The following is a 23,461-nucleotide window of genomic DNA, read 5'->3' on the forward strand; positions in this document are numbered from 1 at the left end:
TTTCACTTATTTGACAATGGATGTATTTGTGAAAACTGTTGTGACGTCATCAAAAATCTATTTTCAGAATTAAGAATTCTGACTTCATAGCCTGTAAAAAAATTTCATGAAATACCTCTAAATATGTAGTCATAGTTAAAATCAGTGCCAAATTACAGTGATTTGACGGGGAAAGATCCTGTGCTTATGTGGCAATATCTCATCGGAATCGCAATTAATTCAACTGATTTTGCATATTTGGAGGTATGTCGTGTTTCTTTCAGGATAACGGGTCCGAAATCTAAAGTTCTGAAATAGACTTTTGTGACGTCATCATTCCGCCATTCTCTTTCTTTTCGACTGAAATGGTTTGGTGCTTAATCGCTGTATTCAACTTTAGTTATCGATCTTTCTGCAATAAAATGAAGGAACAAGATAAAACTGTTGTCAAACAAGGACAGGATGGAGGTAGCGTTTAAATGCCAAAAAAGCAACGCGTTAGGTAGCAAAACTCAAGATTTTGTGTTGGAAAATAGACACGACTATACTTTATTAAGAGTTAATCAGAATGGTGTTAAATGTTTGCGATCATGAGTTGTGCCTTTTTACGCTGATCAATGTCAACAATACATATCAAAAACATAAGTGAGACTTTGGGAATTGATACGGTATTATCTCCAATTAACGGACACTCTAAAAGGCGGACATCTCTTATTAGCGGGCAAATTTTTCCCCGATCGTTCCAATTAGCGGACAGTATAAAAAAAGTAGGAGCCAGCAAGCAAAAAACTAAGACGAATGAATTTTTGTTCAAATATTTATTTCAAACACTTTGACACTTGACAATCTGGTTAGCTTTTTACAGCTTCGAGCTTCATTACAGCCCAGTTTACTAACTTTTCTTGTCCATGAAAGTGGTAAATTACTGCAATCTCCAGACCATAGCCACCTCCACGATTCAACTTCTTTCCAATAACTTAACTTTATTTCACTTAACCTAACCAATAACTTAACCAATAACTTTATTTTTTTTCATTTTTCAACAATTTTAGTTTTTAGTAGGTTGAATTAGCTTTAATTTTGCAGCTATTTTTATATGCCTACTTTAAATAAATAGATAATAATAATAATAATAATAATAATAGTAATAATTTCAGCTGTAATGTAAGTGTTTGGTTCTACCCGATAGCCACTAATTACCCAGATTACGCCCAGAGGTGGCGCCAGAAATCTTCAGACAAGGGGGCTAAACTGACTAAAATGAGCAGTTTTTGTATGTTATTTTGTCAAATTTGCTCCGACAGTAACCTAAAATTTCCACCGATGGGAGGCTAGATGCTTCCTTGCCGTCATTATGCTCACCATCAAACATGTTTAGCGCCCCATCTTCCTCCAAGTTTTCTATTTCGCTTTTTTTATGTTTGGAAATGGTTCATCTGAGAATTCCCTAGTTTAAGTTTTTGTTGTTGAATTAAATGAGCCTTTCTAAATTTTGTGGTTTCATATCAGCTATTTCTACGGGCAAGACGACTTCTAAACAACCGCATTAATTCGGAGACCTGTCCAATTTTGCATCTACAACTTGACCGCTGACTGTTGCCCGATGCTCCAAAAATACTCAACAAATTCTGACATGACTTGAGCTATATTCCCCACAACATCTGGGAAATGTTAATCCATCCTGTCAAATATCTATGCCTTTCAATACGGATTTATATTCAGGCCTCTAAGTTTCCTTTTCAATGAACTTGCTTGATTCATCCTCGTCGTCGGCGCGCCTAGAAACCGCTAAATAACTACTACGCGTCACGTACCATGTACATCGCGTCACCTACCAACCCGGCTGTAGATGTTTCGGCGTATAGTTCCTCTGCACGTCATGCAGCTGATGGGCGCGACTCTTATTGTCAGTGACCGTTGTTAGCCCCAGCATTTTCACTGGTACTGTTATGATATTTCCACTGGTTCAAGAAAGAATACTCTGGTTCAAGAAAAGATGCTTTGTTTAATTTGCTTTGCTAGCGGTTCTAAAATGCGCGAGATTTGGTGGGTGTGCATCTAGATTTGGCACAGACTTGAAGAAACTGATGCCGTTTTTCGACGACCAGCAGCTTAAGTAAATGAAGTCAAGGCCAAAGGTTTTGTTGGTCAATCGTCCAGTAATGTCTAAAATTGCCTCCAGGACGACAAACAGTGCTGGGATTTGTTGGAATAGATGTTGCATTGGCTAATCTTCCACTTTATTTACGTCTTCCTCAATTCCGATCTGCTATGGAAAAGCAGGTGATGTTCTGTTCAGGACAACACGACTTCGAAAGAATTTGCCAATCAAGAATCTTCTCACAAGGCTGTTACCATATGCAAAAAGGATAGCGTTTATTGCTGCATTACTTAGCAGGAAAACGTAGGTCCAATATTCTATCACATTCATGATTAATGAGGGATTCCTCTTCTCCTGGTATTTGTAATACGTCCAAATTGCAGAGCTAAAGTTGTACGGTAGATACAGAACCAACAAAGCACCTAAGACCAAACGGATTGTTTTCGTTGCCGAGATTTCATGTCCTGCTTCTCGGTAACCATGATTTTCTCCGGCATCTTTCAGCATTTTCTTAATTCTCTCAACATTAATTGCAATTTTGCGAAGCATTTTCGAATACCAGATGAACACAAATAGAATGAAAGTAAGATTGGATAAATTCAGCGCAATTTGCAGAGGGAAAGATGGAAACGCCATTGATATGTAGGCGATTACAGCCGACGTTACGAAGCTAAACACAACGATCACCTTCATGCGAAATTCGTTCATAAACTTATTGTACTTTTTGAGCTTTGTCACGTGAAGATGACGATCCAAACTTACGCAAATCAACATGAAAAAGGAGAAATAAACAAGAAGAAAGGCCCCATAATGAAAAACCAGTTCAAACACACAGTTGTGGTACTTGTCTTTTGAAATTATCATTGCAGTAATGGATGGCATGATGAATATTCCAATGCCAAGATCTGATATATTCATCAGGAGAATGAATTTGTTTGTGATCGTGTTAAGCTGCTCCATTTTGTACAGTCCATAAATTAGAGCTGTGTTCGAGATGATGGTGATTGGTGACAGCAGGGCGGTAAAAAACGACCAAGCGATCAAATGAGGCCATGGCATGTCCAGTGGCCATATTGACGGGCAATAGTAATTTTCTTCTGAAGATGAGTGGTTCATCTTTACGTAGTTCTCTTTTGTCCTGCGTTCTGCAGAGCTAAACACGTTGCGCCGGTTTTTTTCGCTTAACTGCTCTGTAATGTCGTGTTATAAGCGCTTTCTTTAGAAATGCATCATACAGAGCATTCTCGTTGTTAATAAGATGCTTGTGCCATTTCAATGTCTGCCATGAACATCTGCTAGTGAGAAAATATCAACTCGATAAAATGATGATGGTTTGTCTTTTTTTAATGAAATGTGTACGGACCTTTTAACTTTAAGAATAATTTCGAACAGGTGAGGAATTAGAGAATCATTTCGAAACATTCATTGGATAGGTGAGCTTTTTAACGGAATCAAATGTGCAATTTTGACAGTAGAAACCTGTTTTTTTATTTATTCAAGATTTTTATGGATAAGAACCTATTCATTTCTTTATCTATGTTCAGTTTAAATCTATATCATTCAGTGTAAACAGCTGCCTGTTGTATTGTGAAGAAAGTTTTAGTTTCTTTTGAAATGCAAAGCGCTCACTGAGCAAAATTTGATAACAAATGTATTCTAAAACGTTTGTACTCTAACAGACCATTACAAATCTGACATGCAAAACAGTTGCATCGAAAAGTTTTTAGCCTGCGCGCAGCCTCAGACACTTCAAGATAGAAGTGTCTGAGGCTGCGCGCAGGCTAAAAGTTTTAGACGGTAGAAGTGTCTGAAATTAATGCTGTCAAAATATTTTTTGTCTTTAGAAGAATCACACAAACATTTGGCATATAAAGTATTTTAAGAGCCAGTTGATTCAGTATCAGATCATTCTTTTAGCAATCACAGAACTCTGCCATACTTTCATCGTGGTGAACATTTGATGACAATTACTAATTACATGCCTGCCATAAAGGTACTTGATGCCGTATAGGTGTATAAATGTGTATGATATTTGGTGCATAAAACAGAACGGTTTTCCTTTCTTCTTATTGTAGTTGGAGAAGCAACTAAGAACCATCTTGTATATACAGCAATCAGCGTGAAATCAAAGTCTCTATCTTTATTCTGCTCATTTATCATTCAGCTCTATTTCTTCCACTTTGTACTATTTTTGAAATAATGTTGATTGTTGGAAAAACTTTTTTAATGACGGTCCTAGTCCCCTTTGAGAAAATGGAAATTCCTGAAGTGGACCGTTTCGAATAATTGTGACTTTTCATGGTGAATCAAGCGAAGTATAGACTTAAGTTAGCTTATATTTTCATTATTGCCATCCAAACTACAACATTGTCTAGGAAACCATATAAAAGTTTTACTGTCCAGCCGCTTCACATTCCTAAGTCTATGCTTTCTATTCTGATGTTTTTCAAACAGTCTCTTCAGCCTCGTTCCTATGAACGCCCTGTCGCTGATCTCTCTATTTTTTATAGATTTTACCACGGACGTTGCTCTCTGGTCCCCTGAGAAATGTATGCAATACCAGACATTTTCCCAGTGCTCACCCTTTTTAAGTCTCTTGCCAAACTCATGTATTCTGTCCCACAACTCTTCCTTCCTCCCTTGATCTTGTAAACTTTGGAACGCTCAACCCTCTTCCTGCTCCCAAGACTTTTACAACCTGTCTTTGCTCATAAATAAAATCAACAACCTTTATGATTCCGTCCTATCTTCCAAATCCCTCTCTCTATTTGCCTTGTTAGCTATAGGCTCCTGTACCTTTCCCTAACATTACCAACTAAAACAAACAGCAGCATTTGATAGCGTAGTATCGTGCATGGTACAGGTAATCAGGTAATCAGTTGCACGAGCATCGCATAAAGAAGAAACTCGAAATTGCAACTTAAAAATCTTCTACAGTCATGTGCTCATGTTTCTGATTGGCCTATTTCGATCCACAACTGGGTATATATATTTCCTAGCGTAGAGTTTTCGGTCTATGTTCTGATGTTTTAAACTCTGAAGAGTGTCAGACGAAAAGCTTTAGTTTACTAAATGTTTGCTTTTTTCAAAGCCATTTAAAAATCTTCTGTTCAATACACCAACGCGTGTACAACTCTGCCCATGCGACATCAAACACTATAATATAATCCGACAAGCAGTAGTCTTTATTAATTTTTAGAAATATGTACCATAGACGATATTTCTTACCACAACATTATTTCAGTGACAAACAGACCGAAAAATGCAGAATATCAACGTTTGTGTCAAGATTATAATGCTAAGACTTTATATGCATATAGCTGTTACATACATTAAAATATTCGTTACCCATAAAAATATATTTTTGCCTTATAATTACCCATCTATAAGAATTTTTGCACACTTGAAATTTCTACAAAACTAAATTTTCACCACAGTGCATATATTTCCACCAAAAAAAGATCTTTCAGCAAAGGAAAATGATACAACTGTTTCGAAAATAAAACGGAAGAAAAATAGTAGTTAAACACGGATAACATAGGACTTTGTGCCTGTTAGATAACATAGGACTTTGTGCCATGAGAGTGACGTGAAGGTGTTTTTATTAAGAGTTAGTCAGATTAGCATGAAATGTATGTAATCACCAGTTGTGCCTCCAAAAGCTGATCAATGTCAACATTACATGTCAATATCATGGGAAAACAGCCGGGAAAATAAAATCTTCAAGCTGAAAAATTGAAAATTGATCATTTTTTGAAGAAAGCGTAAAAAAATTATCAACATTTATGTAATCTTTAAATTTAAAACGAGTATTACTTAGGCTACAATCGGTAATCTTAGGTTTTCATACATATATACAGGTCTACAATTTTCTACATACAATAAAGGTACTCGTGTTAAGTAACTGCTAAAGTAACTTGGAAGGTTTATACATAAACATAAACATATACTATCGTATTTGGAGCATGGAAGAACATTGCCCCCAAATATCCCTTTTGTTGCAAGAGCAAGATAGGTACCCCCCCCCCCCCTTTTGCCCGCCCCTTTTGGCTGTCAAGGAATGGCAATACTAGCCGAAATTCGTGAGCTACCAAAAATAAATCGTTTTAAAAAACAACTTTAGACGTATGTAAGAGCTAAACTCTAAAACATTGCTACCTTTTGTTAAGAAGTTTTTTCTTGCCTAGCCTTTCGCCTATCGACAGGGTTACAATGCTCAGAATGCTTTTTCAGATTTGATTTGATCATATTTTATAGAAAGAATATGATATGACAGATAATTACGGAGACTTGTAAGAAAACTTTAGATAATGGAGGTTTTGTCGGACGAGTCCTTATGGACTTGTGTAAGGACTTACCGCGTCCATGAACTCTTGCTTGGAAAATTAAACGCATACAGATTTAGCAAAAATGTCTTAAATATGGTTTACAGTTATCTAGCGTGTAGAAAGCAACGGGTTAAAATCAATTGCTCATTAAGCCCGCGGAAAGAAGTGAAATCTGGTGTCACCCAAGGGTCAGTCATAGGGCCTCTTCTTTTTGTTAATTTACCAATGATATTTTCCTTTTGATGTATGAGACTGAAATTTGTAAATATGTAGACGATATAAAAATGAGAATTCTAATAAAAGTTTGAGAGAATCTATTTTAAAGCTAGAAAATGATACTGTTGAACAAAGAAATAGGTTTGCACAAACCTGCATAGAATTGAACGCGGAGAAATGCCATCTCCTTGTATTTGGCAAAAAGGATACTGAAATCTCAAAAAAGATCGAAAAAAATTGTCGGGAGCTATAACTGACCAATAAGTAAATGTTTAACAACATGTGAATATGGTGAACACGGAAGCGTGATACAAGCTACGTGCTCTTGCAAAGGTCTCAATTTATATTCCCGAAGAAAAAACCATGAATGTCATGGGAGCTATTGAAATGTTAAAGTTTAGCTACTGTCCGTTAATATAGATGTTTCATGATCGACGAGTTAGCACAAAGATTTACTCAATTCATGAATAAGCACTACGAACAGCGGCTGTTTAGGAAATGTTAGGACACAGTAGTCTTATATGTCTCTCCTTGCAGCACTTGAACTTTTTACCACTAACATTTTTTTGAGATATATTCAGTCCAAGATGGCCCTTGATCTAATTTTACAATCTTGTTATACAACATAACATAACTACGCATAATTATGTTTATTTGCAGCGTTTAAACAGCAATATAACAGAACATAACATTAAGTTTTACAGATACATATCATAGACGATCATTCTTAGCACAACACTATGACACTGCCAAACGAATGCAAAAAATTGCAAAATATCAACCTTTGTTTCTTTCAGTCTACATGAATTTGTGATGTATTCTGTGCTGAAGCTGATTGGAGTGAAATAAAGTTTCTTGACGTTATCAACACTCGAAAAAATTAAAAGGCAAGAATCAGCAATCGACAAAAATTTAGAATCTGTTGTCCGTTTCCTTTTCTTCGTTGTTGCTATTATTTTTCCATCCCCTTGTAAGGAGAAAATCCTGTCAACGATTGAAAAATTGAACCATTTTTTATAGCTACCATTGATCAGCCAGTAAAACCTCTCTATGCCTTATGCAGCGTAGGAGCCTTCACACTGCTTTTGTGAAAAGTTCATATGTGCACCGATTGATTATTGCTCTCACCAAAAAATAATTACATTGCATGGACAAGACACTAGTCTAGAGCAGATGACGTCAACCTCTCCTTGAATGGCTTTAACTAGACCTTGCTTGCAATTTTAGAGGTCTTTGTGACGTCGCTCACTGCGCTCCTTGGAGCAATTTGATTTCTGGAAACGCGTCCAATTAAAAATCTTCTCACAACGCTGTTGCCATAAGCGAATAGGATAGCATTTACTGAAGCATTAAAAAACACAATTATATAAGACCAATATTCTAGTGCGTTTATGGTTAATGGGGGATTCCTCTTCTCCTGGAATTTGTAATGCGTCCAGATTGCGGAAGAAATGTTGTACGGTAGATTCAGAAGCAACAAGGCGCCCAGGACAAAACGAATCATTTTTGTTGCCGAGATTCCTCTCCTTGTTCCTCGACTGCCCAAATCTTCTTCGGCATCTCTCAGCATGTTTTTATCTCTCTCAGCATTAATTGAAATTCTTCGAAACACCACCGAATACAAGATGAACATAAACAGAACACCAAAAAGATCAGACATATTCAACACGACTTGCAGCGGGAAAGAAGGGAAAGTGATCGATATGTAGACGATTATTGCCGATGTTACGAAGCTAAACACAACGATCACCTTCATGCGAGACTCGTTCATGAACACATTGTACTTTTTGAGCTTCATAACGTGAAGATAACGATCCATAGATACGCACATCAACATGAAAAAGGAGAAATATGCGAGAAGACAGGCGCAATATTGAAGAACCTGTTCAAATGCACAGTTGCGATACTTGTCTTTCAAAGCTACCATTGCAGCAATGGATGGCATGAAGAATATACCAATGCAAAGATCTGATATATTCATCAGGAGAATAAATTTGTTTGTGATCGTGTTTAGCTGCTCCATTTTGTGCAGTCCGTAAATTAGTGCCGCGTTCGAGACGATGATGATTGGTGACAAAAGGGCGGTAAAAAAGGACCAAGTGATCAATTGGGGCCACGGCACGTCTAATGGCCATAATGACGGGCAAAAGTATGGTTTTCCTGGGCACGAGCGGTTCATCTTTTCTTTTTTTTTAAGTCATGCGCCATTAATTCTGAATGCCAAATTCTACGAATGGCAATTTCCTTGTAGCGTCATTGTGTTCGCTTCATGTCGCTTTTGTGTCCGTAAAAGAGCAGTTTGTTTCTAAATGTGCGCTGCTCTGAAAATTCTCGCTAAAGATCATACGGAAAATCCACCTGAAAAGTTAAAGCCAGTACCACGAAGAGCATAAGACGGTAATGATTATCATGTAACGGAATATCCTTAAGTTGATGATGGTTATTTCAAACTTTTTTTGAATTTATACGTTTGCAATAGGAAGAATCTCGTGTGGATTAAACAGTACACTATGCTAATTAACGGCGACGACAAAAGGAAACGAAATACTGTTTTCTTAACGATGATAAAACAAACACTAAGTTTTTTGTAAATAAAGCAGAGGCGTTGATGGAATGGTTCAAATCTAGTTAGAAGAAAGTGTGTATTGAGCATTAAAAGACTATCGTCAACTTTAATAGAATTGATTGATATTAATCCCTCTAGTTAACAAACTGTACAAGATAAACATTTAATCTTAACGAAAAATCGACTTTGTGTTTGAAGTTTTTTTAGATTATGGCACGAATACAAAACAGAGAAACAAAAATGTTGCCAATACTGTACCACTTCAAGGGATAATTTCATTCAGTTCATCCAAAAGATATTTGTCATCTGGACCCTTTGCCTGTTATAAATTTCAAAAGACTATCATGCTTGTTTTCCGGAGGAGAGTGCGATTCTAATGCATGGGATTTTTCTTAAATAATTCCCAAGGCAAGGAAATTCACCTCCTTTCGAGTACGTTCTGTCTTGAACGATCCCCGAGCTTGCTTCTTCAGTCAGGTATACCTTCTTTTTCCCTTTCAAGTACCTGTCTACTAAAAGCCGCATTGTAGCCTGACTGTTGCAAATTGTTGGTATCTCAGTTCAATTTGCTAATCCATTTTTAGACTGAACGTTACTTATTTTTCTTTTGACAGAGAATTTGTCGAATGTTTTCCGCTGATGGCCAAGCAACTATCAATTTTATCACAGAAGATCGAAAGCATCATTTGGACGAATAGATTTTCCCTCAAAGAAAGTCATTTGGTATGTTTCTTGTTGTTTTTTTAATTAAAAATCGTTGTATAATGGATATTTACAATCAATATGTGCTCTTAGTTCCACATTCGATTGGCAGGAGAAAAAGGTTTATGGGACAAGCAACAACTTAGATTGCTTCTTTAATGAGGTTGTTACAGGATATGCCAGTCCCATCCACTGTTTTCACACGGAGTAGGGTTGTTCTGAGCTGTCATCATGTTGGTTTTTCTGCTAAGTTACTTTGCTGTTACTTTTCAGTACTTATGGATCATGTGATCTGGCATTAGGCGTGATCCTAAGTTAGGACTTCCAATTCACTTTGAAGACGCTATTCACAGCTTGGTCATCAGATCTAGAATAAGCAACTTTTCTACTGTGTTTACACTTCATGATGGTCAGAGGGCTCTCCAAGAAATATTTTTCAAGTAGGCTATTTGTTGCAGATAAATTATGATATGATCCAAATCCATTTTGTAATTAGCCTGAATTGCCTTGATCTATGAAATGTGATAGCTGCAGAAACCGAATATTTATCCATCATGTTAAGGCCTAGCTTCCATCCCAGTCCAGTCATGTCGTAGCATTTGTGGACAAGGGCACAGGCTAGCTAAGGCCCTTAGTCCCTTAGTTTGCACTTAGGTATTTAGTTGTATAGCATTTTTTAGGGGGGTGGGGGTTGTAGATTAATCTTACTAATTGCTATCAGTTACATGTTTGCTTTGCAATAAATGCTTCCTATTGATAGTAGTCTGCTAAATGCATCTATTGAGTGATGGTTCCAAAGAGAGAAATTTGGAAGGGATTTGTGAAAACAATTAAAAAATATAAATTAATAAATATGTACTGGGTAGGTCTGTTTTAAATTTTGCCTCAAATAAGGAAATTTTTTTAAGTAGATGAAATGTTAAGGATGCAATGATGTGTCGGTCTCAAAATTTTGTGGTGGTTGTTCCAAAGAGATTGGGGATATTTGGAAGGCATCTGTTAAAACAGGAAATTTTTTTATTAATAAATATGGACTGGGTAGGACTCATTATTAATACCTACATCACTGGGTAGGTATTAATAAATATGTATTGGGTAAGTATGTACTCAAAATTTTCAAAACTCCTCGCCTCCCTTCTAGAATATTTGGGGTTTTAAGTACATCTAGTACCGTGCTTCCGAAATCATCCACAGCTTGTTTCACTGTTGCCTGCGAATGCCAGCTGATTTACTGTCATTGCCAGCAAATTTTACTTGATATAACTACAGGATTTCTTGCCCCAGTTACTAGTCTTATTTTTCTGGTTTTCAAACACTGGTGTTTCATCTAGGACACAACGTGACAAAATATCAGACTTTTGATTAAAAGCTTTAAAGTGTCATTCAGCAGAAAGTAAAATTCTACATTCAGTAAAAAATTCAATACATTTCAAGTTAATTATTTTCACGTAGAGCATTCACCTACGTTCTTTGTTAAATTTTGTCGCTCTGCTGCACGAGTTTGGTTGGTAAAGATGTATTTGAATCGGAGTGGTCCCTCAAAGATTACTTCTGTCTCTTCTGCTTGTTATATCTTATGGTAAAATACGTGCTATTTCTTTTGATGCGTTGTAGTTTTATTGGAACGTGTTTCAGGCGTCTTTAGGCTTGTATAGCTCCAGTGCTTGTGGACCTCACGTTCTCTATGTTACCTGCTGTTTCTAGAAGTATACCAGTCTGTACGATGGTAGAAACTGCTGGCCCCCTTTAGGCCCTATTTCGAAACAGAGAAGTTTGCATCTGATCATTTTTTCGACGTTTTGAGGCACATTCAGGACGGCATTGAGTCCAAAGGAAGGCCGATACATAACTAGAAAAGGGTATATAGTGTTGGATGATTTTACCGTTGTGCTTGGACCTTTCTTAATTTGCTGACAAAGCGTAACTATACCACCAGTGATTTTACCCAAATTCCATTTCCTAGAGACCTTTTATCCGAAAGATAGAAGAAAGTTTTTGAGGAAGGCAAATAAGGAAAAGTTTCTTTCGAAGGAAGGTTGCGACAATTTCTGAACTCTGTTTTTAGGTCGCCTTCAGAAGCAACATTAATGTTTTGAGATTTTCACTCAGCATTCATTAACTCTTGTTCTCGCTCTAGACCCGTCTGTGACACTGAATTCTTTGAACTGTATTCTTTGAACGCCATAATTGGTGATGATCTTGGTCATACCCAATCTTTTTTAAGTAAATGCAACCATTTTTTCTGAAAAGTCTTTCTTAGCAATCTCTTGCTTTCGGGCAGCAGATTTTCTCATGGGTAATTAAATCCCATTTTCAGAACACAACAATCAGGACGTTGTCGTCGAGGTTGGCTGAATTACAGAGTTTCTATCAGGCCCTGGAGGAAAGTAGAAAACTGATGCAGTCAAGAATTCGGCAGCAAGAAAAAGAAAACGAAAAAGGCCTGAGAATGAAGTATCCCTAAGAAGAAATCTACCTCATTTTTTAACATTAACGGTTCCATTCATTTTTTCATTCATTTTAGGAAAAGTTTTCTCTTTGAAAAGAGGAAGTGATTAGTCCTATGCATAGGAAGTATGTTGTTGCATGGCACTTCTATTCCGTTCTAGTTTCATCTTTTTATCGCGTTCCATCCTTTGAGTTCTGATTGCCTCTGCTAACAAGCGTAAAGCGTGTTCAAACGCACTGTAATACCTTCAAACTCACATCATTTTATAGACAAATATCGCCAAGATGTATTTGATCTGGACTATTTCCCTCGGATGTAGGATAGGTGATAATAAAATATGCTAATATTAACAATCTACATCCCTCTTTTCCTCATTTTCTTCCACATAATATTTGGCATTTTTGAATGGATTTATGTAGCTCCTTGATGTTGGAAAATCTTTTTTTTCTTATCTTCATTTCTCCTTCAAAATTAACTTCATATGACGTTAACAAGGCGTCGCGTAAACATGAAGTCGCTTTCTTGCCTATTATCGCATCAGAATGTTCCTCTGCGATAAGTGGGAGAACGCTTCATACCCCTATTGGCTTGATCTGCTGCTACCTTTGGTGACAATCCACTTTCTTTGATAATGTTTTTAGTCATTTTTGAAGACGACGGACAAATAACAACGGCACCACAATCATTGTCATCATTAAAATCTTCTATAAATCTTTAAATCATTCTATAAATTATTACCATGGCCAATAGAACAAGTAAATAGCACACAATATTTTAGAACAACCCAAAACAACAACAAATGGTCCCAAACAAATGACAAATACTTTCAAAACAAAAATATTGACAAAAAGTTAACAATCTTTTGGTGGTAGAAAGTTTAAAAATGGTTTTGAAGAAGGTATACATTTTGAAACAAACTAGGACTCGATTGGTGTCATTTCAATAGGCAAGCGACACTGATTGCTGCTGCGTTCGAGGTAATGATGACTGGTGACAAAAGGGCGGTAGAAAAGCACACAATGATCAAATGAGGCCAGACATGCAAAGCAAAAGCACCTTGGGATCATATTGGACTCCAAATGGTCCTTTTCTAGTCACATCAGAGCTGCCATCTCAAAAACCAGGCACGGAATTGGAATTTGGAGGTTTCTTTCCTAATATCTACCACAACATACCCTCAACGAAATGTACAAATTGTATGTTCGACCGTTTCTAGATTATGGCGACGTCATATGTTACATCCCACATGATATTTGCGAATTTAGCCACGATGTTGTATTACGTAATCTAATGGAAAACTTGAAGCTGTCCAATTCTCCGCTGCACTAGCAATAACGGGGGCCTGGAAGGGTTCGTTTCGTGAGAAGTTGTATGACGAACTTGGTTGGGAATCACTGAGCTTTCAACGATGGAGCAGACGCCTCATCCTTTTTTAAAGAAGGTAAACGATTGGACTTCAGATTACACAAGATGCCACATTTCTCATCTACAAGAGACCAGCTATGATCTTCGCAGACGCGCTGCAATTGGGCAAGTACGTGCAAGGACGCTAGGTTTCAAATCAAGCTTCTACCCAAACTTCTTATTTTTTTCATCCGAATAAAAGTTACATGGAAATACTAAGGTTACAAGACGATGCCGCAGGGAGCATGGAAATATAACATTTAATATAACAACTCAACACTAATTTATATATCTAAATATTAAAGAAAACATAATACAAATAACAGTTACATAAAGTAGCAAAAAACACGTAAAACACAAGTGAGGAGGTTTTTAACAACAACTTATCGAAGTCACTCTGAGGCACGAATGAAGTGATCTCAAAATCATTCGTTTACAAGGTTCAAGAAACAAACTTGGCAAGCGTTTGATTAGCTCGAGTAGTACGTGGAATATAGCCTTGATAGACGAGAACAGCCCAGCAAATACGTGAAGAAAGTGAGTTTTTGGATGTAACGAAAAATGTGCTATGATCTGGACAACCATAGTGAGTAGCAAGACGAGAATGGAGATCAAAACCACAGTGTAGCGAAATATGTACAACTTAAAGACTGAGAGAAGCATGAGTAATTTTGAGATAGACAGAAAATTCGGTAAGGGTCTGACTTTAATGGATAAACGGAACGATGATATTGCTGCTGGCCAATGATTCGTATTAACCGGCATCACGGAATATTAAAGCAAACTGTTTATTGGAAGGGGAAAGGCTCGACCCTGAAATCAGACTATCCAGCTCTGTGAATATTTTCAAGAAAAAATAACTGTCAATTATCTGCCCAACCCCAAAGGCGTATTTATGACCACCTCAAAGCAACTATCGTATTTATGGCCCAAAAGGCTTACCCATCCTAACACAGCTACGAGTTGGACTTAGTAAGCTAAATTTTCAAAAATTCAAACATAGTTTAGGGATACTTTGATTCCTTTATGCCAAACAAATGATGCTGTTGAGGACACGGAGCACTACTTTCTGCTCTGCCATACTTATGACGTAAATAGACGTGATCATTTCAACAGTGTCCATGCAATATTGTTGCTTCATGGTTTGTTAAATCTTTCAAGTAACAAAGAAACATAAAGAGTTACTAAAAGTCATCCTTTATGGCCATGAACAGTTACCATTTGATCTAAATGCAAAAATCCTCACAGCAACATTGAAGTATCCATGCCTCTATACGGTTTGAATAATGCAGGAACAAAAATTTTTAAATATCCTCGCGATTTATTTGATATTGTGATTTACGTATATTTTATAGTACTAGGAGGTAGCCATGATATATTGCTCCTTCTGGCCGTTCTTCTAACTTAATAAAGTAGTTTCCGCTCTGTATAGTTTTAGGTAATTTTGTTTGTAACTTTTTATATCGAATAAAAAGATGAGGCCATGGCATGTCTAGTGGCTATCATGACGAGCAATAATAATTTTCTTCTGTTGAGGAGTTGTTCATCATTGCGTATATCCCTTAAGTCCTGCGTTCTGTAGAGTTAAATGTGTTGTGCCAGTCTTTTCACTCAGCTGTGTTGTGTTGCTCTGCAATAACCGCTGTCTTTCGAAATGAACCAGGTAGAGCATTTCTGTTATAAATATTACAAGGAGAAAACAAATGTCATTACCATGTAAAGTAAATGTTGGCAATGAACACATTCCAGTTGAATAACATGGAATCGGAAAATCGACGATGCTTTTTTGTTTTAATATAATATTAATGTTAATGTTATATAAATTAGAACTGGTCCTTTTTCAATGAGAAGGTAGTTTTGATTTAACAGTGTACTTACCTGATAAAATGTGCCAATAAAAGGAAGCGAAATGCCATGTTCGTATTGCTTTTAAAAGAAAACCAAATTTCATTGTAAAGATTGAACAGGGGTAGATGGATTGATTCAGTTTTTATTCAAAAAATGTTTTGATTGAACATGAATAGGCAAACTTTAGCTTCAGGATTATTGATTGATAAAGGTTCCGCGAATAAATGAACTATGCAAGATAGACGTTTAGACTTACCAGAAAATCGACTTTTTTGAAGACTTATTTAGATTCTCAAGCCAATAGAAGACAAAAACACAAAAGGTAGTAGCAAAAAGGAAGAAGGGATTCAATCGCTTTTTTTCTAATGAAAAGCTCTTGTTCTTAAAGGCAGTCCCCCCCGTGATTAGCTTATTCTAACTTGAAAGCCTCGTCCTGAAAGGGAGTCATCCTCTGCCATTTTAGAAGATGAGTAAATGAAATATGACCAGAGTTGATTTCACGAGAGGCTTTTCAGCTTTAACTAATTCGCCTGAGATTGCTTATATTTCTTAGTCCTTATGGTATCTTGTGCCACGCTTCCTCGCGTTTTCTTTTATCTGCTCTACTAGTTTATGGACAATGCGGGGAGTCTTTCGGCCTCCTCTGAATTTGATTTGTATAACCAGGGCAAGATGTGTGTTTCGTGGCGCTTCATTCCCTTGGTTAATCTAGGGGGAATCAATGTTTTGGCATAGCGAGGTCCTCGTTTTGCTTGGTGAAGCCACAATACAAATTGGCTGTTTTATTCTATACGTCACATCTCAATGAGAGCTAGCTATCAGATGAGTCTAATCTTGTTCCTCTACTGATTAAGCAGGTATGTTTTTGAGCTATTTTAGATAATGTTTGGGGTTCTGGCAATTTCACCTGGTACTGGTATGAATTGGTAGCGTTGAAGGCTCGGTCGTAGAAAATTTGTTGTCACCTCGTGCTCTAGCTTTCTCAGTAGACTTCCTCGCTCATGATGCAATTGAAGCTAATTCTTCCTTTAGTTTTACAATCTTTTCACCATCAAAATTTCTTGGGTGGAAATTATTTAAGGCCTCGTTAGCAAAACTGTTTTTATATCGCCAACACCGATAGAGAAGGTTTAATTCCTTGAGTTTTCATGACTCGGACCGTGTTTTTTGCCCTTTAGTAGCCGTTATTCTATCAATTGTTTCTCGCTAAAATGTAAACAGCAGCAATGTAAACAAGTTTTGTTTGTAGTGGTGTTTATGCTTGGAAATTCAAATTTTTTCAACCTAAACAAAGTTTTAAATTAACAGTAAATTCAAGTTATAGCATCTTTGATAGATTTTAGGGTTGGTTTTGTCGGCAATAATTGTCCGTTCTGTGCTATTCATTCGTTGCCTTGTTGCAACCAGATAAAGTCGTTAGCCATTTTCCGCTTTCTACTTGTCTTTTATCAAGGAATGGTGATGAATCATTTATGGTATTAGTTGTAGATTTAAGCCAGGTAAATGACGACTTAAGCTCTTAATTAAACAAGGATGCTAGATTAGTTTTCCAAGCAAGGTATTCCAATGTAGCACGAAAAAACCGCTATTGTGTTGACATAAGGAGTTCGTTTTCACATTGGGACTCCAGTGTTGACATTCTCAATAGGCAGGCGAAACTGATTGGGCAGCCTTAACAGTCACGTGCTTGCGTTTCTGATTGGCCTATTTCGATCCACAACTGAGAATATGTATTTCCTAGCGTAGAGTTTTCGATTTATGTGCTGACGTTTTATACTTTGAAGAGTCTCAGACCAAAAGCTTTAGTATACTCAAATATTTGCTTTTTTGAAAGCCATTTTTAAGTATGAGCAAATTTGTTGCTCATGTTGAGCAATTGTAAAGGAATGTTTTGCTCATGTTTAACAGCATGAGTGAATGTGCTGCTTAGGTTGAAGTCTAGGAGTAAACGTCCGGGAAAAAACCCGGAACTGTTACCAAACCCAAATTTTTTTATTAAACAGAGCCTTTTTAATCTTATTCCAGGGGCGGATCCAGTGGGGTGCGAAGGGGGCTCGAGCACCCCTCAGATTTGAGAAAAAACTTTTTGGGGATTAAAGCTTATTCTACCGCAATTTTGTTTATTATTATTTAAACCATTTAAATAATACCGGGAAGTATGCACATCTCCTGAAATTGTTATTTCCGCTTCAATTGTCTCACAACTGTTCAACATTGTTATTTCAGTCCATGCATTGAAGTGTTATGAAACTCCCCCTGGTTGTCCTGTATAGCATTCTACAGACTCGGAAAGCATTGTCTCCTCTTATATCCAGCCACTTAAGGAACCCGTGGCCTGTAAATTATACGAGTTTCTGCACCCGTGGAAGTGAATCTAGCCAATCACGGTGCCAGGTCGAGGGGTTCTAAACTTTGGCGCGAGAACCCATGGATTTCAAAAATCCAAAACATCAAAGAATACCGACAAACCAGGGGGAGTTTCTTCGCTTCAATCTACAGTCAAATGTATAAGTGGTTTTATGACCAGGGGGAGTTGAGCTTGAACAGGGGGAGTTGAGGTTGACCAGGGGGAGTTGAATTATGATACAGCACGCGACGAATGCTTAGGCGCAAATTTGCAATATGTTTTCGTGGATCTTTTGACGATCTTTACCTGATGCTCGATGCTGTAACGGCAGAACTTGTAAACGCTGTGGTTTATATAACAGAACGGTTTCAAGTTTCAACTCCGTGTTTCATGTCTTATTCATAGACCATGAGGTATGATTTATATTCAGAGGATAAAGCTTGCCCGAGCCCTTGTTATTCTTTTTTTAATCATTCAAGAACTACATAAAAAACATCTCAAAAACTTGCCCTTACTATTATTGACCAAAAGGGGTTTCCTTTTTATACCTACTTATATTCCTGCGAATCCTTTTTTCTCTAAGAATTTCAAATACATAAAAATACTCAAAACGCCAGGCCCATAGCGAAACGTTCAGGGCCTTCGGTTTGGCGATGCATGCTGTGTTTGAATCCCTGTGTTCAACTTTTGCACTGCACATCAAGGGCTTCATTCCACCAGCCACGTTATTATTTTGGTCAAGCTGATCAAGTTCTAATAAATGGCTGCAAAGAGTCAAAAATTAAATTTTGCTTTGAAAATCTGTGGGCTCGGGCCTTTTGCCACTGCGGGCCATCATATCATATTTGACTACAGTTTCTATACTTTTGTACCCTAAGTGAATATAAGAGGGGCGAGCTGCAAATTGCGTTAAATTGGCATAAAAGCTGAAACCAAAAATTACTATATAAATCAAGGCATCCAGGCTTTTTAGTTTATGGAAGGCTTTCATTTCATTATGGCTTATTAGCAGGGGTACGGAGTTTGTGCATAGCAACACCCTGGGTTACCAAGCCTTACGTTTTAGAACCCCTCAGAATAATTTCTAGATCCGCCCCTGTATTCAATCTGTTTTTAATCTATAAGGTAGAATAAGGGACAAAGCAGCCTTAATTAATCATTCCTAAAACAAGTTGAGTTATCAAAATTTCATATAGTTACTTTATCTCAGAAAATCATTACATTACACCAGTGGTAATAAGCACTTTCACAGGACGTCGTTCTGTTAATGATTAGCAAAGAATGATAAGCCCCTCAACGGGACAAGTATCTAAACCAAAATGGCCCGATTTTTCCCCAAATGATTCTTTTCTCCAAGACCACTTTTAAGATTCCAAGACAACTTCTAGTTGATTCCAATACCACTCTAAACTAGACACTAAAGGGAATTAGCTACCAAGTAAATCTTAGCTGAAATAGCTTAAGGCCACAAAACTGGAACAAATAATTACATTTTTGGCGAATTTGCGCCAAAAAATAAAGCGGGATGGGCTTTAGGCAGCTTATAATCTAAAATGATTTCGGACGAAATTTTTGCTGCGAGATTGTGTAAATGCTGTAAGTGAGATGTTGTCAAACAAATTAATTATATTCCTGTGAATCAGTTGAATTTTGTTTTTTAATGGATTGCTGTAGATAAGGAGCATGTTTGCAATATGCAGGTAGAAAGCTTGTTTTTCTATCGAATAAATAGAGATGCGAGGAGAAAAAATTCTAAATCCTGATACAAATTAATTTAACTTGCCTACTGGATATTGTACATGGTACAGAGAATGACAGTATCTGTACCAGCATGTTAACTTAAGAACGTATTAAACTCATTTTCTTCATAACAAACAAAGGTCGATGTTGAGTACTCCAGTTTCTAAACGTGCTAGAAATTTGAATACTCATTGTTCCTTAAGAGTTTCTTAATCATGATTTTCTGAAATCTATATTGGGGGTTCCTTATATTAATTTTTCATGTTAGGAAGAAATATTAGTTAATGTTAGCAACTATTACAGAAGATAGGGGACTTTGAATCTACTTTTAATTTTTCCAAAGACAGAACCAAGACAGTAACAAGAAGTAACTATCTAATCTAACTAAAGTAAAGCTACATCAATCCCCTTAATGTCTTTAAAAGATATATAATTGTCCGAGTTGTCTTTGTCGTAGTATACCGGAAACTCTTGCAATTGTCTGTTGTACCATGATATTGTCCCGACAAAGAAACCATTTTCAAAAAAACTTTCAATTTTCTGCCAAGAAGCCCACGAGTGTAGTCACGGCCAGCTTCACAATCGTCCTTTTCTGTCTCGTTGTCAAGTTACACGTTTTGTGTCCCATTGTTCAAGTTCTTTGTGATTTCTTCGTTCTTGACGCTGGTACCTCTGCTGGTCCGGCCATTGGCAGAGGAGGTGTAAACAAAATAATTTTAAAGACCTTGTGGATTTATTTTATCGTCAGCTGATCCATCAACAGTTATGAAACAAACGGTTTTCTCGAGGCATCTGTACCTACTTTTGTCACAATCTCTAGCAGAAAACTTTTCTGTCGCATTTCCAACCCAGTGCGGAAACAATATTCGTCTCTTTTTGCATCAAGAGAATCTTCAGAGTTGCCTAACAACAAATCTAGATTATCTTCCCGTCAACGGATTCGCTTCGATTCTGATGCTGTATTCATATGTGGGAAGTATATTTTTATGACTTGTGTCTTAAGTTTGAGGTGAACATCTGGTAGCTGATTAACTTCAAATCTAAATTTTGCTGATGATTATGTTTTAATAGAACATCACTATTGTCATTAAAATTAGATGAATTTATCCGTTGGCAATGTGAATGTAGTCTGGATTCAACAGCAAACTTTGCTTATTAATGATGTCAACCAAAATGATGCGAAATATTTTTTTTCTCGTCGCTGATATAACAAAAGAAGTTTTATTGTTATGTAAAGGAGAACTGGTTCTTTTTTAATTAAAAGCAAATGTCGGTTGAACATCAAAAGACAAACTTTTACTTCAAGTTAATGATTAATATTGGTATTGTGAATCATCGAACTATGTAAGGATAACTTCAAAACTTAATGCACACTCGACTTTATTAATGAAAATAACAATGATTTCGATTCTCAATACAATAGAAGAAAAAGACACAAATGGTTACAGGGAAAAGGATGAAGGGATTCAATTGCATTCTATTTCTAGTCAAGAGTTTTTTTCTTTATCGCTATATTAAACTATCATCCGTCAGGCATTGCTTCAAAATTACTCACCGTCCATTTCAGTACCTCCTTTTAGCCTATATCAAATGCGAAATGCCAATAATATACCACTTTATTAGATCGAAGAATTCAAATTAGTGCAAAGTCGACTTTACTTATGAAAAACATTTTGAAGTCATCAAAAATCTACTTTAGGATTAAGAATTCTGACTCGATAGCCTAAAAGAACACCATGAAATACCTCTAAATATAGAAAATCTTTTGTATCTGTACAAAATGTCTTGAGATATGGTCAGTGAAAGATTTGATTGATTTGATAGAGTGATTGATTGATTGATTGATTGATTGATTGGTTGATTGATTGATTAATTGAGAGAAGGTTGATTTGACAGGGAAAGATCCTGTGAATTTGTGGCAATTTCTCAGAAGATTCACAGCAGATTTAGCTAATTTTGTGTACTTAGAATTATTTCATGTTTCTTTCAGAGCAAGATGCCAGAATTCTAGAATTCTAAAACTAGACTTCTGTGACGTCATCACTCCGCCATTCTATTTCTTCCTTTTCTAATGAAGAGGTTTTCGCAACAGATTCAACTTTAGTTATTAATCTTCTTCAAAAAAATGAATGAACAAGATAAATCTATTTCGAAACGAGGACAGTATGGAGGTAGCAGTTAAGTTCTGAAAGGTAAAGAGAAAATAGCAAAACTTAAGATCTTGTGTTTTAATATAGAAACGACGATACTTTACTAAGTGTTATTCGGAATGGTGCTAAATGTTTGTAATCACGAGTTGTACCTTTTTACGCTGGTGCCTTTTTACGCTGATCAATGTCAACAGTACGTGTTCAAAACATGTGTGAGACTTTATTGAAAATTGACATCTTCAAGCTGAAAAATCGAAAATTCATCTTTTTTAACATGTGCAAGTGTACTGGATTGTACGAAGTAAAATTGTTCCGCAACACAAAGAATAGGATTGTGTGGGAGCCATGATCGCCAACGTCCGGATCGGATAAGTACCCACAGGAGAAAAAGACTGAAGAAAGCGTAAAACAATTATCAATAACCATGTTATCTAGAAATTTACAATGTGTACATTAATCCCAAAAAAATTCGGATGATAAACTTTTTGAACAAACAAATAAACGGTCCTAAAATTTTTTTCCGTCCAAAAATATTCCAGCCAATAAACAATATTAAATCTTCGATAAATATATTTCCCTAAGACTTAGATATGATTTATAGTGAAGATTATTTAAAAAGAGGATGTGAGACTGCGAAACCAACATAGGTAGGGTCGAAATGAAAATAGCCAGGAAGTGAAGAATATTTTTTTTGTTAGCTATCACTTAAACATGCAAGATAGGTGAAGTTTGCTGTCATCAAATTCGAATATAGCAGGATTTTCTTCGTCATTTAACTTGCTTGATTCATCCTTGCCGTCAGTATACGTACCATCAAACATGTTTAGCACCACATCTTCCTCCAATTTTTCTATTTCGCTTTTTTCTATGTTTGGAAATGGGTCATCTGAGAATTTCGTAGTTTAACTGTTTGGACTTTTATAGCCTTTTTTTGTTCAAATAAATGAGCCGTTCTAAATTTTGTGGTTACATATTAGCTATTTCTACGGGCAAGACGACTTCTGAACAACCGCTTTAAATCTGAGACCTGTCCAATTTTGCATCTACAACTTGACCGCTGACTGTTCCCCGATGCTCCAAAAATACTCAACAAATTCTGACATGAATTGAGCTATATTCCCCACAACATCTGGGAAATGTTAATCCATCCTGTCAAACATCTATGCCTTTCCATACGGATTTATATTCAGGCCTCTAAGTTTCCTTTTCAATGAACTTGCTTGATTCATCCTCGTCATCGGCGAGCCTAGAAACCGCTAACCAAGTTCAACGCGTCATGTACCAGGCGCATTGCGTCAACTACTATCCCGGCTATAGATGTTTCAGCGACCCTCGTCGTTAGTGACCAGTTGTTAGCCTCAGCATTTCTACTGGTACTGTTTTGATATTTCCACTGGTTCAAGGACGGGCCCTCTGGTTCAAGAAACCGGACTTTAAAATGGCTTTAAAATGGACTTTAAAAGATTCACTATCCAGCCGAACAAACCGTCTCTTCATCCTCTTTTCTATCGACGTTCTGTTGCTGATCTCTCTTTTTTTTATAGACTTTACCACGGACGTTGCTCTCTGTTTCCCTACGAAATGTATGCAATGCGATGCATTTTGACAGTGCTTACCCTTTCCATGTCCCA

General features: G+C 36.8%; 2 protein-coding genes and 1 long non-coding RNA gene across 4 annotated transcripts in view; 2 read left to right on the forward strand and 1 right to left on the reverse strand.

Moving 5' to 3' along the window:
• LOC135692037 (uncharacterized) overlaps positions 1–23,461 on the forward strand; it is a 233,239-nt gene that overhangs the window by 131,491 nt on the left and 78,287 nt on the right. Inside the window, exons 6-7 of one of the 2 annotated variants that reach the window (XM_089112153.1) lie at positions 9,805–9,913; positions 12,210–12,782. The exons of the other annotated variant lie outside the window; for it this stretch is intronic. Coding sequence (XP_088968279.1) covers positions 9,805–9,888 — 84 coding nt within the window. The 3' untranslated portion in view covers positions 9,889–9,913; positions 12,210–12,782. Of the gene's footprint in view, positions 1–9,804; positions 9,914–12,209; positions 12,783–23,461 lie in introns of those variants that run through there. 2 annotated transcript variants of the gene reach the window in all.
• The window catches only part of LOC148958597 (uncharacterized), a 272,598-nt gene that overhangs the window by 116,847 nt on the left and 132,290 nt on the right, over positions 1–23,461 (reverse strand). The window lies entirely within an intron of this gene.
• Positions 16,420–23,461, forward strand: part of LOC148958598 (uncharacterized) — a 41,015-nt gene continuing 33,973 nt past the window's right edge. Inside the window, exon 1 of the transcript XR_016144523.1 lies at positions 16,420–16,450. The gene's annotated coding sequence lies outside the window, so the exon portion shown is untranslated. The remainder of the gene's footprint in view (positions 16,451–23,461) is intronic.

The sequence above is a fragment of the Rhopilema esculentum genome, chromosome 13 (genome assembly GCF_057945365.1).
Source record: "Rhopilema esculentum isolate cy_ngs chromosome 13, ASM5794536v1, whole genome shotgun sequence".
NCBI lineage: Eukaryota > Metazoa > Cnidaria > Scyphozoa > Rhizostomeae > Rhizostomatidae > Rhopilema > Rhopilema esculentum.